Raw genomic sequence first — 18,116 nt, forward strand, 5'->3', positions numbered from 1 at the left:
GGTCTAAATATAAACAGTACAGTACCTTAGCCATGGGGCAGATATCAGACAAGTTCCAGGGCTTGCCGGTCTTACAGAGGACACATCAGGTAGCTGTTCCCACTGCTACAGATCTCCTTGCTGTGGACAGTCAGGTACAGAATCACATACACAATTCACCACTCAAAAGTAGTGAAATGAGTGCGATTTCAGACACATTTGAATTATTATTATCCCTTGATTGCTTGCTACAGAGTACATCACCAGAGGCTCTCTGGCTTTTATACAGTACAGTGATTGATATTACTAATCCACAATAAACATGAAGAGTTACACTAATGTCTTTGGGCCTGTAAGAGACTCAATGCTTTTCTTCCTTCGCTATGTTATTGGATCTTTAGAATCCCTATCTTTATCTTCTTATGGCTGCAGAGGCAGTATTGAGTAGCTTGGATGAAAGGTGCACAGAGGTGCCCAGAGTAAACGGCCTGCTCCTCAGTCATAGATGCTAATATATGCATAGTATTATTAGTAGTGGATAGAAAACACTCTGAAGTTTCTAAAACTGTTTGAATTATGTCTGAGTATAACAGAACTCATATGGCAGGCAAAAACCTGAGAAAAAATCCAAACAGGAATTGGGAATTCTGAGGCTGGTCGATTTTCAACCAAGATCCTATTGAAATCACAGCGAGATATGGATGAGTTTTTTCACTTCCTACGGCTTCCACTAGATGTCAACAGTCTGTAGAACCTTGTCTGATGCCTCTACTGTGAAGTGGGGCCGAATGAGAGGGGAATTAGTCAGGTCTGCCATGACCTCACCATGCTTTGACCATGCGCGTTCACATGAGAGGGAGCTCTGTTCCATCGCTCATCTGAAGTCAATGTAATTCTCCGGTTGGAACGTTATTCAAGATTTATGTTAAAAACATTCTAAAGATTGATTCAATACATCGTTTGACATGTTTCTACTGACTGTTATGGAACTTTTGGAAATTTCCTCTGCTTTTAGTGAACGCGCTTCCTGACTTTGGATTTGTTTACCAAACACGCTAACAAAAATAGCTATTTGGACATAAATGATGGACATTACCGAACAAAACGAACATTTCTTGTGGAAGTGGGAGTCCTGAGAGTGCATTCCAACGAAGATCAGCAAAGGTAAGTGCAGATTTATAATGCTTTTTATGAGTTTTGTTGACTGCACAATTTGGCGGGTAACTGTATGGCTTCCTTTTGTGGCTGAACGCTGTTTTCAGATTATTTAATATTGTGTTTTGCCGTAAAGCTTTTTGAAATCTGACACAGCGGTTGCATTAAGAACAAGTGCATCTTTAATTCTATGTAAAACATGTATCTTTCATCAAAGTTTATGATGAGTATTTCTGTTATTTGACGTGGCTCTCTGCAATTTCTCCGGATATTTTGTAGGCATTTCTGAACATGGCACCAATGTAAACTGAGGTTTTTGGATATAAATATGAACTTTATTGAACAAAACATATATGTATTGTGTAACATGAAGTCCTATGAGTGTCATCTGATGAAGATCATCTAAGGTTAGTGATTAATTTTCTCTATTTGTGCTTTTTGCGACTCTTTGGCTGGAAAAATGGCTGAATTTTTCGTTGAGTTGGTGGTGACCTGACATAATCGTTTGTGGTGCTTCGCTGAAAAGCCTATTTGAAATCGGACACTGTGGTGGGATTAACAACAAGATTACCTTTAAAATGGTATAAAATACATGTATGTTTGAAGAATTTTAATTATGAGATTTCTGTTGTTTGAATTTGGCGCCCTGCACTTTCACTGGCTGCTGTCATATCATCCCGTTAACGGGATTGCAGCCATAAGAAGTTATGGCCTGGTAAATCGACTAAGTCCCCACCAAGCCATCAAACACTGGTCCCGAGAAAGTATTCTCTCGTGGACAGATTCTGAGTGTAAATAAACGACGAGAAAACAAGTGACAAAGTTATGCACACATTTAACTACTGGGTAACGGAGATTACTGAGAAAACAATGGTCATCAGTTGCCATGGAAACACATTGGAGACACAGGGAACATTTACAAGACATGGTAGCTCAGTTAGAAGAGCATGTTGTTTAAAACGCCAGGGTAGTGGGTTTGATTCCTGGGATCGCCCATACGTAAAATGTATGCACGCATTACTTTAAGTTGCTTTGGATAAAAGTGTCTGCTAAATGGCATATAGTATATTATTATTTCCCCCGACACACGCATAGACGGACACACAAGCGCACGCGCACACACAAACCTTACTTCCTGGTCGAGGTTTGATGGTCAAACAGTGGGTGCATTAGAGCGCATAGTTTGAGTGTTGCGGGGAAGCTAAAGCATATGTTCATATTCCGGTGTTGTATTGAAGTTTAAAACATGGTTTACCACTTATTGATGTGTGGATATGTATAATGTGTAATATATTTCCTAAATGTTTTTGTTTACCTTTATTTATGCCTTTTTGAAGTTAATTGTCAATTATGTAATTGGTATAGTTTGTGATGCATTCTGGGTGATGTTGCTATAAGACACACACACGCACACAGCGAAGCAATGCATTATGTCTTAAGACTGGTACAGGCGGCCTGCGTAACTAAATTGAGCCTGTATATTTGCAGAGCTCCAGACTGCGACTTACACTAGGCCACTCTGTTGCTCAAATTATACTGTAATTATATTGTAATAACACCCCTTTGAGCGTTCTTTTGGTCTCGATTTGTAGTAAAGATAATTATAATAAGAACTCTATACTGTACAGTTTTCGAACCATGAACCTTGATTACAGGCAAAGAAATGAATGTGTTAGAAAAGCATTGCAAGTGATGGAGTTTCAGGACTCATGCAGGGGTGTTGGTGCCCTTGGACATGACTCCTGACACAAAGACAAAGGTCCCCACCACCACCGCTGGGAGCAGCCAGGCTGTGTAGAAGCCTACAGAGAGGACCAGAGACAAAAACCTCTCTATCTCACACAACAGTGGGGAATTCTCAGAAAACTGTACTGTTGTGGTAAATTGACCACATATCTTAACACAAATGGACATGGTATAAGAGAAAATAGATATTGTAGCATTCATTTGATCCAAGTCTTCTTGAGTATGATGTGTAAATCTCAGATTTTTGGGATGTGTTCAGTTTTATGAATCCCCCTCACCAACAAGTGTAACCATATAAGCAGTACAGAATTAAATTATGGTATTGTATCAGATGTACTATATGAGGAATTCTGCTTACCCAGCCAGACAAAGTAAAAGGGTATCTTCTCTCCAAAGTATTCTCTGATGTGGTCCAGTGGCTGGTACTTGTACCACTTAGACCAATACTGGAACAAGACCTGCCTCTGGTTGAGCTCATCTGGACACACCTCATACTGGCAGCTCAAAGGGGCACAGAGAAACACACACACAAGTACGCATGCACACACACAAACACACTTGCCGCACACACAAACACGCACACGTGCACATGGATGCAAGCGCGCACATACACACACACACACTTAACACAGACTGCTGTAATAGGCAGATGTCATTGTGCGTAGCGGTACATTAAGAATGTGTCTGACCTCATGCAAGGGAAACGCTGCAGTGTATGCCCCCTCGTTGAGCAGTAGAGCCACGCCCACCTCCGCGCTCTTCCTCTTGCCATACACCGTACTTGTCAGAAGCTTATACACCTGCCACGGAAAGCCAGTTGGCCATATAAGAATGACATAGATTGACGTAAAGCCTATTGACCACATATACAGTGCATTCGAACCCCTTGACTTTTTTTCACATTTTGTTACGTTAAAGTCTTATTCTAAAATGGATTTAAGAAAAAAGTGTCAATCAATCGAAACACAATACCCCATAATGACAAAGCAAAAGCAGTTACAATTTTGCAAATGTATTAAAAATAAAAAAACAGGAATACCTTACTTAAGTATTCAGCCCCTTTGCTATGAGACTCGAAATTGAGCTCAGGTCAATCCTGTTTCCATTGATCGTCCTTGAGATGTTTCTACAATGTGATTGGAGTCCACCTGTTGTAAATTAAATTGATTGGACATGATTTGGAGAGGCACACACCTGTCTATATAAGGTCCCCCAGTTGACAGTGCATGTCAAAAACCAAGCCATGAAGTCGAAGGATTTGTCCTTAAAGCTCTGAGAGAGGTTTGTGTCAAGGCACAGATCTGGGAAGGGTACAAAAAAACATGCAGTGGCTTAAATGGAAGAAGTTTGGAACCACCAAGACTCCCTAAAGCATGGCCAAACTGAGCAATCGGAGGAGAAGGGCCTTGGTTAGGGAGGTGACCAAGAACCCGATTGGTCACTGACAGAGTTCCAAAGTTCCTCTGTGGAGATGGGAGAATCTTCTAGAAGGACAACCATATGTGCAGCACTCCACCAAACAGGCCTTTATGACAGAGTGGCCAGACGGAAGCCACTTCTCAGTAAAAGGATCATGACAGCCCACTTGGAGTTTGCCAAAAGGCACATAAAGGACTCTCAGACCAGGAGAAACAAGATTCTCTGTTCTGATGAAACCCAGATTGAACTCTTTGGCCTGAATGCCAACCATCACATCTGGAGGAAACCTGGCACCATCCCCATGGTAAAGCATGGTGGTGGCAGCATCATGCTGTGGGGATGTTTTTCACCGGCAGGGACTGGGAGACTAGTCAGGATTGAGAGAAAGATGAACAGAGCAAAATATAGAGATCATTGATGAAAACCTGCTCCAAAGCCGTCACCAGGCTGCTCGTTATGGCGCACACCGGTCACCATCGTTACGCGCAGCTGAGCTTCATCAGACTCACCTGGACTCCATCACTTCCCTGATTACCTTCCATATATATGTCACTCCCTTTGGTTCCTTTCCCAGGTGTTATTGTTTCTGTTGCTGTGTCATGTCTGTGCGTTGTTCGTGAGTCTTATTTTGTATTATGTTGTGTTCATTTATTAAAACACTCACTCCCTGAACTTGCTTCCCGACTCTCAGGGCACATCGTTACAAGAGCGCTCAGGACCTCAGACTGGGGTGAAGGTTCACCTTCCAACAGGACAACAACCCTAAGCACACAGGCAAGACAATGCAGGAGTGGCCTCGGGACAGGTCTCTGAAAGTCCTTGAGTGGCCCAGCCAGAGCCCGGATTTGAACCCGATCGAACATCTCTGGAGAGACCTGAAAATAGCTGTGCAGCGATGCTCCCCATCCAACCTGACAGAGCTTTAGAGGATCTGCAAAGAATGGGAGAAACTCCCCAAATACAGGTCTGCCAAGCTTGTAGCGTCACACCCAAGACTTGAGGCTGTAATCGCTGCCAAAAGGTGCTTCAAAAAAGTACTGAGTAAACGGTCTGAATACTTATGTAAATGTGATAGTTTTTTTTTTTTTTTTAACACCTTTGCTAAATTTTCTAAAAACCTGTTTTCGCTTTGTCATTATGGGGTATTGTGTGTAGATGATGTATTGATGAGGGGGGGAAAAATTGTATCCATTTTAGAATAAGGCTGTAACAAGATGTGGAAAAAGTCAAGGTGTCTGAATACTTTCAGCCACTGTAGGTAGGCCTATATATGTCCACCTAAACTGAGTACATAAAACATTAAGAACATATGCTTTCCATTTCATAGACTGACAAAGTGAAAACTATGATCCTAATTGAGATCACTTGTTAAATCCACTTCAATCAGTGTAGACTGTAGATGAAGGGGAGGAGACAGATTAAATACATATTTTTAAAACAATTGAGACATGGATTGTGTATGCGTGCTATTCAGAGGGTGAATGGGCAAGACAAATGGTTTAAGTGCCTTTGAACAGGGTATGGTAGTAGGTGACAGGCGCACCGGTTTGTGTCAAGAACTGCAACGCTGCTGTGTTTTTCACACTCAACAGTTTCCCCATGCGTGTCAAGAATGGTCCACCACCCAAAGGACATCCAGCCAACTTGACACAGCTCTGGGAAGCATTGGAGTCAACATGGGCCAGCATCAGAGGTGTAAAGTACTTAAGTAAAAATACTTTAAAGTACAACTTAAGTAGTTTTTTTTTTTTAAAGTATCTGTACTTTACAATTTATATATTTGGACTACTTTTGCTTCACTACATTCCTAAAGAAAATAATGTACTTTTTACTCCATACATGTCTGTTAGTGAAGTAGGTGTCATGGTCCTCAAAGCCAAGGAACCTGAGAAGGGACAAACAGAGCCAGGTTAAACCTGTAGTCATTCGCACACATACAGTAACAGACAGCTCTATAAGGATCAGCACGCAATGTGGCTCAACTAAAGTTTGAGGATCCTCAATCAAAACCTCATTAGGAAGTTCCGGGATGATTTATTTTAATTTTATTTAACCTTTATTTGACTAGGAAAGTCAGCGAAGAACAAATTCTTATTCTTAATGACGGCCTACACCGGCCAAACCCAGGCAAATTGTGAGCCGCCCTATGGGATTCCCAATCACGCCCGGTTGTGATACAGCCTGGATTCGAACCAGGGTGTTTGTAGTGACGCCTCTAGCACTGAGATGCAGTGCCTTAGACCGCTGCACCACTCGGGAGCCCCACTTCTACATCTAGGTACTCACTTCTCCATCTTTGACTTGCGAAAGGCACGAGTGTAGTAGTCCAGTGGCCTGCTGGGCACGGACTCAGCCATGATGTTGGGAATGCATAGCTTCCGAAGGATCCAGTCAGATGTATAGAAGTCTGGGTTTGGTTGAGCCTGAGACACAAAAACAATGTTCTTCATAACACACCATGGTATTGGGATTACCGTATTCTATACTACTGTATTTGGCACAAGCACTGACCTGTAGGGGCGCTCTTAGAATGAGCTCCTCTGCGTAATAAACCAACACATCCCAGGGGGTTTGTGATAATGGATGGATTTTCAGATAATGGATGGAGTTTTAGATAATGGATGGATTTTTTTCCTCGCTCGCTGTCTTCTCCTAATGCCAAAAAATCATTACAGCAGAACAGTCACAAAATAATGATTTATTTAGTACAGTATGCCACATAAGCATTATTAGACTGACCATAGAACTGTCAGCATTAAGGAACAATTGTCCTCTCTACGGTAACATGCAAATATAATGTTATTGGGAAAGTAGGAACACTAGATCTAACTACTTGTTGAGCTAGGTGATCTAGTGTACATCATATGTTACCTTTTCCAGCAGCGTGAATTTGTCCCGCCGTCGAGCCAGCTGAGTCTTTTCTCCATTCAGACCTGCTTCTCTCCTCCTCTGGCCCTCTCCCGACCTCCCCAACTGCTGTTCTCCAATCTCCCCCTCTTTTGGGAGCGACGCTTTCTCCGTTTCACCTCCCACACTAGAACAAAGTCTGATTCAGGTTCAGCCAGACAAAGCCACAGGTTAGAATTTGATTGGTGGCATTGTCTTTATACTGTCTGTTACAAAGGATCTGGACCAACTCAGTGGGCTTGTGGTTAGTGTTCACCCTGAGATTGGAAGGTTGGGAGTTTGATCTCCGGACGAGTCATACCAAAGACTGCAAAAATGGGATCCAATGCATCTCTGCTTAGCACTCAGCATTAAGGAGATAGATTGGGGTTAATGAAGAGGAAGAATGAATTTGGTATTCCAGCAAGAGATGGAGTGAAGCAGGGAAAGGAAATTATAATACTACCTCAGTGGAGAGGGGGCTGGGAATGGGAGGGAAGAATGTGTGGATCTGCAGTAATCTCTGCCTTCTCTCCTCTCTCTCTGCATCATTCTCTCCTCCCTCCACAGGGACAGAGCCGAACAAAGTGGTATACCGTAATCCTCCCAGCCAAAAAGAAGCAGAGTTTTTCTCCATCCCTTTCAGCAGAGGAAGCATGCACATGCCCTTACACCAGTAAATAATGTAACACCTACTCAGTAAGATTTTAAAGGGTAGGGTGAGGACCAGCATTATCTTAGGGGGGGGGGGGGGGGGTGAATGCTGTAGGGCATATGAGAAGGGAGGGAAGTTTTCTGATCTTCCTGTCGGAGTGTACTGCCCCAGTCTTCATTAATACACACAATGTGTGTATTGGTTCTCGCACTGGCATGCTCATGAATAATGAATTATTTCCATTAGAAGAAGCCCAGCCCCTTCAGATTGGCCACACCTCTCTCACAGCCAAGTCACGTATCAGTATTGCCAAATGTGCCAATACACTAGTACATAGATATGATCTAAGCATAAGGGACCAGGGTGGGGCTTTGTTAGTTGGTTTGGGATAGATTTTTCATGCCCCAAAACTGCAGAGATGTTCTGATTCAGAACACACGTGCTTCTTGGTTTTTGTTTTCCATCTGCTGCTTTTCATCTCTACCCCTCCCCCATTACCGCGGTCACAACATAGGGAGAGAAGGGGGTGGGGGTAGTGTGAAATATTAACAATCGCTAGAGAGGGGTTATAAAGCTGAGCTTCTAGGAAACTTCTATATTTGAGAAGGGGATGGGAGGAGGATGGGGAGAGGGGGAAACAGTGTCAATGCCAGTCATGCTGGGACTCCTGCTTTTACAAAAGGAGGAACGACAGATCCTTTGTGCTCATTAAAACATGACACCAACCACTAGCCAAGAATGAGGAAACTAGCCAAAGCTTACACAGTACAACTGCATTCTAAAAGTGATGCATGCATTCTCATGTGTCAGAAGGAGCTCCTTGTTTCCAGTAAGTTTCAAACTGGTTCATCACTCAGGAGTTCTGAATGTTACAAGCTGCCGCACTTCCTGATAGGTAACATTAGTCACAAATCTTCATGCTGAACCGGTGTTATAAAACAACAGTATTTTTTTGTTTTTATACACTTGGACGAAATGGCCTCTAAGCTGTGGACAAAGAAGGAAATTAGCTGTCCAGTCTGTTTGAACACCCTAACAGAGCCTACAACTCTTCCATGTGGACACAACTTCTGCCTCGACTGTATCAGAAAATGCTGGGATGAGAGTGGTAGTATCAGCAGCAGAAGCAACGCGGTTTCCTGCTGTCCTTACTGTCGAGAGACATTCAGATTGCGCCCCACACTGACTAAGAACTCAATGCTGGAAAAGATGGTGGAGAAGCTAAAGATAACTTTACTCGATACACCTCCTGGGTATCCGTACGATGGGCCTGAAGACGTGGTGTGTGACGTGTGTACTCTTCTAGGGTCTAGGAGGAAGGCAAAGGCTGTGAGGGCCTGTCGGGAGTGTAAGCTGTCCTACTGCCAGTCTCACCTTAGAGCCCACCTGGATATCCCTCTGTTACAGAAGCACACTCTGGTGGGTGTGGTGGTCAAGGAGCTGCAGCTGGAGAAGCTGTGTCCCCAGCATGACAAACAGCTGGACATGTACTGCAGACTTGAGAGGAGGTGTATCTGTTCTCTGTGTGCAGTTGAGGAACACAAAAGCCACGAAACTGTCTACGCTGAGACTGAACGGACCAAGAAACAGGTGGGTTTTCATAACCAAAGGACATTTGTATGTGGATAATTAAATAAATATTGTAAGTGAGCTTCTAAATTTGAGAAAGGGATAGGGGGAGGATGGGGAGAGGGGTAGACAGTGTCAGTGCCACTCATGCTGGGTCTCATGCATTTACAAAAGAGGAGGGACGACAGATCCTTTGTGCGCATAAAAAAAAACTACGAGGTCATCTTTTCTACAGTTACCATGACACCAACCACCAGCCAACAATAAAGAAACTAGCAAAAACTTACACAGTACAACTGCATTCTAAAAGTGTTGCATGCATTCTCGTGTCAGAAGGAGCTTCTAATTTCCAGTAAGTCTCAAACTGGTTCCTCCCTCATGAGTCCTGAATGTTACACTTCCTGATAGGTAACATTAGTCCCAAAACTTTATGCTGAACCGGTGTTATAAAACAACATTATTTATAATTGTTTTTAATACACTGTGACAAAATGGCCTCTAAGCCATGGACAAGGGTGGACATCAGCTGTCCAGTCTGTTTGAACACCCTGACAGAGCCTACAACTCTTCCATGTCGACACAACTTCTCCCTCGACTTATTCAGAAAATGCTTGGATGAGAGTGGTAGTATCAGCAGCAGCAACGAGGTCTCCTTCTGTCCTTACTGTCGAGAGACATTCTGCAGGCGCCCCACACTAAGAACTCAATGCTGGAAAAGATGGTGGAGAAACTAAAGTAGATTACTTTGCTCGACTGAAGACGTGGTGTGTACTCGTGTAGAGGCCGGGAGGAAGGCAAAGGCTGTCAAGGCCTGTCGGGAGTGTAAGCTGTCCTACTGCCAGTCTCACCTTAGAGTCCACTTGGATAACCATCTGTTACAGAAGCACCAGGGATGCAAACTGCTGAGGGCCCAAAAAAGTCACAGAAACATGCAAAAAATCCCTGCTTGGGGGAAATGCAGGTTAACTAATTAAACAAAAAAATAATATGATTTACATGATCAGTCTCTGTGTGTAAAATAAAAAGTGGTTAATGTGAACCAAACTCACAGCTGAAAAAATGTAAAGAAAGCAATCCAATATTGTTTGTTGCCTAGACTTTACTGCAATTGAGAAAGAACAATACACAAATATTGCAGTTAGCCATGACAGCCTTTATAATAGAACACTTGTGACCACACACATTTAAATATTGCACTTGGGGGAAAAATACATTTTAAAGTAGAAATAGAATGAAACAAATATGCATTATATTTTTGCTCTATAATAGTGGCCACTAGACATCGATCAACTGCACAAGGCTACATGTGTGCAAAGATAACGTTCACCGAGTAAAAAAATGTAATAATCCCCCCTCATTCACACACAAGTGTTACTGTCAAATTCAACACAAAAGCAATATCTTTGGGCTACACTGCACATTATTAGATTGTACACTTTCTGCCTGTGGACATCTGTTCTATAATGTGCCAGCAGAGCATGATACCCTTTGTTGGCATAACTGATCTATTTCAGGCAGACAGTAGACCTGGCATACCCCTTCTTATCCACTGTATTGAAAAAGTGACAAGGAGGGAAAGTGTGTGGTGTTCCTTTCACCTCTATAGTGGCATCCAGCTTAAAACTTCTTATGGCTGCAGGGGCAGTATTGAGTAGCTTGGATGAAAAGGTGCCCAGAGGTGCCCATAGTAAACTGCCTGCTCTTCGGTCCCAGTTGCTAATATATGCATATTATTATTAGTATTGGATAGAAAACACTCTGAAGTTTCTAAAACTGTTTGAATGATGTCTGTGAGTATAACAGAACTCATATGGCAGGCAAAAACCTGAGAAAAATATCCAACCAGGAAGTGGGAAATCTGAGGTTTGTAGGTTTTCAACTCATCGCCTATCGAATACGCAGTGGGATATGGGTCAGTTTGCACTTCCTACGGCTTCCACTAGATGTCAACAGTCTGTAGAACCTTGTCTGATGCTTCTACTGTGAAGTGGGGCCGAAGGAGACGGGAATGAGTAAGGTCTGCCATGAGCTGACCATGCGCGTTCACATGAGAGGGAGCTCTGTTCCATCGCACTTCTGAAGACAATGGAATTTTCCGGTTGGAACATTATTGAAGATTTATGTTAAAAACATCCTAAAGATTGATTCAATACATCTTTTGACATGTTTCTACTGACTGTTACGGAACTTTTTGACATTTCATCTGCTTTTAGTGAACGCACTTCGTGACTTTGGATTTGTTTACCAAACACGTTAACAAAAGTAGCTATTTGCACATAAATGATGGACATTACCGAACAAAATGAAAATTTCTTGTGGGAGTCCTGGGAGTGCATTCCGACGAAGATCAGCAAAGGTAAGGGAAGATTTATAATGCTATTTATGACTTTTGTTGACTCCACAATTTGGCGGGTAACTGTATGGCTTCCTTTTGTGGCTGAACACTGTTCTCAGATTATTGAATATTGTGCTTTTGCCGTAAAGCTTTTTTAAAATCTTACACAGCGGTTGCATTAAGAACAAGTGTATCTTTAATTCTATGTAAAACATGTATCTTTCATCAAAGTTTATGATGAGTATTTCTGTTATTTGATGTGGCTCTGCACTTTATCCGGATATTTTGGAGGCATTTCTGAACATGGCGGCAATGTAAACTGAGGTTTTTGGATATAAATACGAACTTTATTGAACAAAACATATATGTATTGTGGAGCATGAAGTCCTATGAGTGTCATCTGATGAAGATCAAAGGTTAGTGATGAATTTGATCTCTATTTGTGCTTTTTGTGACTCCTGTCTTTGGCTGGAAAAATTGCAGTTTTTTGGTGATTTTGCGGTGACCTAACATAATCGTTAGTGGTGCTTTCGCTGTAAAGCCTTTTTGAAATCGGACACTGTGGTGGGATTAACAAGAAGTGTATCTTTAAAATGGTGTGAAATACTTGTATGCTTGAGGAATTTTAATTCTGAGATTTCTGTTGTTTATATTTGGCGCCCTGCACTTTCACTGGCTGTTGTCATATCATCCCGTTAACGGGATTGCAGCCATAAGAAGTTTTTAAGCCAGGCACGGCTCCAGTTACACTTGCTTAATAACAAGCAACGCCTAATTTTCACCGAATTCTCTCATTCTGAAAATTAACCACAAAATTAACCACCACTACTGTAGAGGGAAAACAGTTGTTCGTTCTCTAGCTAACATTAACTATAACTAGTTACAATTTCACACAGATTGCCAAGGTCCAGTAAGCAACTAACGTTAACGCTTTATAACTTGAGGAACGGCAAGGAGTCATCGCGAATTGGTTAGGTTACTAACGTTAGCTCATCTGATGTTGTAACGTTAGCTGTCTGACTTTATTAGCCAGCTAATTTTCACACCATAAACTCAATTATTTAATCAATTAAGTTGGCTAATTCTCATAATTTCTCTGGCTAGCTAACAGATAAGTGTCTTGCTAACGTTAGCTGGTTCGAATTAACAATGCTAACAATACTTGGTACACCACACTTTCTCCTTCATCTCATACTTTCCAAATGGTTTTTCGGTTACAGCTCATGAAGTACGCTTCATCGCCTTCTCACCCCGGTCGCCGTGGTCAGGCTTCTCACCTACCTCTTCTTTATCGTTCAGGAGACTCGCTGCTGTAAATTCACTGACAAACTGCCTTTTCACTCTCCCGCTGTCTTTCCAGAGCGCGCATTGATTCTGTAACTAGCAAATTGGTTGTCTCTTCTCTCTTCAGCTGCATTCTGTTGTTTATGTGAATGATTGGCTGAGCCTTGGATACAGCCAGTATTGTTCCCAACGCGCATCACTCGTTCGCATACAGCTAGTAGTCATCCAACCCCCCCCCCCCCCCCCCCGCTCGCTTAAACGTTTCTCATCGGATCTAGACGAATCACGTAGGTCGCCTATTTTGGATTCAAAACGGAGAATTTAAGCCGAAAAGTGACTAGTTCGCATCCCCGTAAGCAAACTCCGGTGGTTGTGTTGGTCAAGGAGCTGCAGTTGTAGAAGCTGTGTTCCTAGCATGACAAACTGCTGGACATGTACTGCAGACTTGAGAGGTGTTGTTTCTGTTCTCAAGGAACACAAAAGCCACGAAACTGTCTCCGCGGAGACCGAACGAGTCAAGCAGTAGGTGGGGTTTCATTTGTATGTGGATAATTAGATTAATATTGTCAGTGAGTAGCTCCATGAACAAGACCTCTAGATATGCACAAATGGAACATTTAAAGTATGATCTGTTGGAACGAGAGTGGTAGGTGTGGGACAGTATGCAATGTTTTGAATACAGTTCTAACTCAAATCTACTGTTCTTAGGTCAGTATGGCCTACCATATTGCATGTTGGAGTGAGAATTATTATGGCCTTCTTAACTGAAATGTATGGGTTTGTTCCTTAAGGCACTGCTGGCAGTGGAACAGAGAAAATCCAACAGTAAACTCCAGATGAAAGAGGAGCTGCTGACACAACTGGGAGAGGCTGCGGGATCTCTTAAAGTGAGTTACAAAAAAGTAGACAACATTACTGAGCCACCATTCAGTTTGCCACCCTTCGGCATGCTGTGCCAGTGGTGGCTTGTCCAGGCAGGAGGATGGTTCTCCTCATTAACGTACCCTATGTTCCAAAATAGAGCCTTGATGATGACATAAAATAATTGACTAAACAACTAGGATGCTGTCGACTCAACAGAATATGATATGTAGGTTCCCATTCTCATACTAACATACCACTTAGAATGCATGCCCGGACCATTGCTAAGTAGTACTATGGTAGAGTGGATATTGGAATAGAGCCCATGTCTGACTGTATACTGTACTCCCACTCCCTGTAGGGATTTGCACAAGCTGCAGTGGAGGTCAGTGACATGATGTTCGTTGAGCTGATCCACTCCCTAGAAAAGAGGAGAGCAGAGGTGAGGGACTCCATCAAAGATAGGGAGATGACTCTGGCTGCTCAGGCAGCAAGAGCAGAGACACGACTGAGACAGGACACAACAACACTGCAAAGGAGGAACAGTGATCTGGAGAAACTCGCCCAAACACAAGACAGCATACTTTTTCTCCAGGTAACTTCTCTTTGGGACACACACACACTCCATCCACCAGGTGGTAGTGCCAACCGGGTCTCAATGCTGAGCCAAGTCTTTATAAGCCGACAGGTGCACGCAATTAATGCTGCATTTAGATGGTATGAGGTAGACAGCAAACAGGATGTCATTGTTTTCAATGAGAATATGATGGTAAATGCCGTTGAGGCTGGCGGTGAATGCCGTCAGCCGCCACGGAAGATGGGATTTGCCGCCAGAGTTAAAATATTTAAACTTCTGCGGTAGCGTTGTTTTCTGCTGGATGTTGATTTGCACTGTTTAACGGAAATCACCATTGCAACGCGTACCGTATCGCTGGCTTGCTTTTGCCGCCACCCTGTCTTGTTTTCTTGTCTCCCATGCTGACTGATATGACGGTTTTTGCATCACTCATTTAAATGCAGCATCAGTCAGTTTTCCAGCTGGAAAAGCTGTGAGGCTGCTGGTTCTATGGGCATGCCTTTGTTTTTGAAATTTTTGTACAGATTTATGTTTCCTCACCATCTGAACAAATAATAATCAGCTTGGACTGACCGACCAAGAGGTCAAAAAGGAGCTGGCCCTGGGCCCAAAGTAAAGTGGCAGTCTCATGGGCGCATGTACAGTCGTGGCTAAATGTTTTGAGAATGACACAAATATTAATTTCCACAAAGTTTGCTGCTTCAGTGTCTTTAGATATTTTGTCAGATGTTACTATGGAATACTGAAGTATAATTACAAGCATTTCATAAGTGTCAAAAGCTTTTATTGACAATTACATGAAGTTGATGCAAAGAGTCAATATTTGCAGTGTTGACCCTTCTTTTTCAAGACCTCTGCAATCCGCCCTGGTATGCTGTCAATTAATTTCTGGGCCATATCCTGACTGATGGGAGCCCATTTTTGCATAATCAATGCTTGGAGTTTGTCAGAATTTGTGGGTTTTGTTTGTCCACCCGCCTCTTGAGGATTGACCACAAATTCTCAATGGGATTAAGGTCTGGGGATTTTCCTGGCCATGGACCCAAAATATCGATGTTTTGTTCCCTGAGCCACTTAGTTATCACTTTCGCCTTATGGCAAGGTGCTCCATCATGCTGGAAAAGGCATTGTTCGTCACCAAACTGTTCATGGATGGTTGGGAGAAGTTGCTCTCTGAGGATATGTTGGTACCATTCTTTATTCATGGCTGTGTTCTTAGGCAAAATTGTGAGTGAGCCCACTCCCTTGGCTGAGAAGCAACCCCACACATGAATGGTCTTAGGATGCTTTACTGTTGGCATGACACAGAACTGATGGTAGCGCTCACCTTGTCTTCTCCGGACAAGCTTTTTTTCCGGATGCCCCACACAATCGGAAAGGGGATTCATCAGAGAAAATGACTTTACCCCAGTCCTCAGCAGTCCAATCCCTGTACCTTTTGCAGAATATCAGTCTGTCCCTGATGTTTTTCCTGGGCACCCTGAAGCCTTCTTCACAACCATTGAACCGCTCTCCTTGAAGTTCTTGATGATCCGATAAATGGTTGATTTAGGTGCAATCTTACTGGCAGCAATATCCTTGCCTGTGAAGCCCTTTTTGTTCAAGGCAATGATGACGGCACGTGTTTCCTTGCAGGTAACCATGATTGACAGAGGAAGAACAATGATTCCAAGCACCACCCTCCTTTTGAAGCTTCCAGTCTGTTATTCGAACTCAATCAGCATGACAGAGTGATCTCCAGCCTTGTCCTCGTCAACACTCACACCTGTGTTAACGAGAGAATCACTGACATGATGTCAGCTGGTCCTTTTGTGGCAGGGCTGAAATACAGTGGAAATGTTTTTTTTGGATTCAGTTCATTTGCATGGCAAAGAGGGACTTTGCAATTAATTGCAATTCATCTGATCACTCTTCATAACATTCTGGAGTATATGCAAATTGCCATCATACAAACTCAGGCAGCAGACTTTGTGAAAATGTATATTTGTGTCATTCTCAAAACTTTTGGCCACGACTGTACATTCAATACCTCGTCACATACGTTTACTTCTCACATTTATGCACACATCAAATCAGGTTACAGACAGTTAAGACCCCTAGACTTAGTGAGTGCAACGATATTAGCAGTCCAGTTATTGGTTTCGTAACAGTACATAAGGAAGGTATGAGACCAAAAACTAAAATTATACCAAAAGAAAGAAAATACTAACTTATTGATTAATGCTTCTCTGGTCTCTGTAGAGGTGGCAACCCATCAGCCTGCTGCCGGATCGTGAACCTAGTGTTATCAGTGAAAGACATTCATTTGGAGCTGTGATGTCAATCATCACTGAATTCAAGGAGCTGCTTGAAGACATGAATGTTGACTTATTAGAAAAGATTGAACAAGCAGGTTAGTAAGGTAACCTAAACGTTTTACTTGTGAAATTGGTGGCAGCGGTGAGATTTTCTTCAGTCTATGAATTTTCAAATGCTGGAGGGTTCTGTTTAAATGGAAAGATAATACAAGAATACAAACTTACAATAACCTATTTGGGCATTTCTTGATCCTCTTCGTAGTTTCAAATGTGGACATTTTGGAATCTCCAGTACCCATGACCAAACCTCAGGGCAGGCAAGGTAAGACATTTGCCTCTAGTCCTTTTTCCTGCACACCAAAGAATGAAAATTAAATCATGGATTGTCCACTTTTTCTTCAAGTGAGAAGAGCCCATTCTGAATGCCAGCCAATGCCACCGGTGCCATTGCAAAGAGCATGGAGCAGTAAGTGTATCCTTATTTTCGTTGCAGAATAAGGATCCTTATCGTTATTGAATGTGGACCCTAAAGTAGTGGCTCTACAACTAGTCGAATGCACAATCTGTTAACTAAAATACTAACACTCATCTCTCCAGTGAGCAGAGATATCACATTTGGAATTCCGAAGACCAGAACCGATTTCTTACACTGTGAGTCATTGTGACAGAGTTATGGCTTTGCAAGTACAGTAAGGCTAGTTTTAACAAGAAGGAATGTGAAAGAGAATAACCTGAACAGTGAAGACTGTTGTCTCTTTTTTTTCAGATGCATTTCAACTCACTCTAGACACTGATACAGCACACCGCAACTTGTGCTTCTCTGACCAGAACCGCAAGGTGACTCTGGTCAAGTCCAGAGGTCAATCCAGGACCAGGTCACGTCTGCCGAAGACCTTTGACTTCTGGGAACAAGTGCTGTGCTGGGAGGGCTTGACCGGTGCCCGTTACTACTGGGAGGCAGATTGGAGAGGCAAAGGAGTGTTCATTGGAGTGACCTATGAGAGCATTCAGAGGGGAGGCAGGGGACTAGAGTGTGGGCTGGGGTACAATGTAAAGTCATGGAGCTTACAGTGCTCTGACACCAATTACTCAGCATGGCACGATAACATTGAAACCAAGATCACTGCCAAGGTCTCATCCCCTAGAATAGGGGTTTATTTAGATCACAAAGCAGGAACTCTGTCTTTTTACAGCATCTCTGACTCCTCCATGATTCTGCTCCATAGTTTTTTGTCAGAGGACTTCTCAGAGCCACTGTATCCTAGTTTTGGTGTTGGGGTACAATCCTCATTGATACTTTGCCAAGTGGAGAAACAATGACAATTGAGGACATAGACATGCCAATCACTCTTT

General features: G+C 42.7%; 1 protein-coding gene and 1 pseudogene across 2 annotated transcripts in view; one reads left to right on the forward strand and one right to left on the reverse strand.

Moving 5' to 3' along the window:
* Positions 1 to 13,256, reverse strand: part of LOC129860886 (rho guanine nucleotide exchange factor 19-like) — a 71,796-nt gene extending 58,540 nt beyond the window's left edge. Inside the window, exons 1-7 of one of the 2 annotated variants that reach the window (XM_055931768.1) lie at positions 13,026 to 13,256; positions 7,171 to 7,345; positions 6,811 to 6,951; positions 6,586 to 6,722; positions 6,139 to 6,184; positions 3,239 to 3,680; positions 26 to 120 (exon numbers count right to left, since the gene is read on the reverse strand). In XM_055931768.1, coding sequence (XP_055787743.1) covers positions 26 to 34 — 9 coding nt within the window. In that variant the 5' untranslated portion in view covers positions 35 to 120; positions 3,239 to 3,680; positions 6,139 to 6,184; ... (2 more) ...; positions 7,171 to 7,345; positions 13,026 to 13,256. Of the gene's footprint in view, positions 1 to 25; positions 121 to 3,238; positions 3,681 to 6,138; positions 6,185 to 6,585; positions 6,723 to 6,810; positions 6,952 to 7,170; positions 7,823 to 13,025 lie in introns of those variants that run through there. The other variant, XM_055931770.1, reaches the window with a different exon arrangement.
* On the forward strand, positions 8,670 to 18,098 carry LOC129861440 (tripartite motif-containing protein 16-like protein; annotated as a pseudogene).
* Positions 18,099 to 18,116: the final 18 nt, after the last annotated feature.

This window comes from Salvelinus fontinalis, chromosome 8 (genome assembly GCF_029448725.1).
Source record: "Salvelinus fontinalis isolate EN_2023a chromosome 8, ASM2944872v1, whole genome shotgun sequence".
In the NCBI taxonomy this organism is placed as follows: Eukaryota; Metazoa; Chordata; class Actinopteri; order Salmoniformes; family Salmonidae; genus Salvelinus; species Salvelinus fontinalis.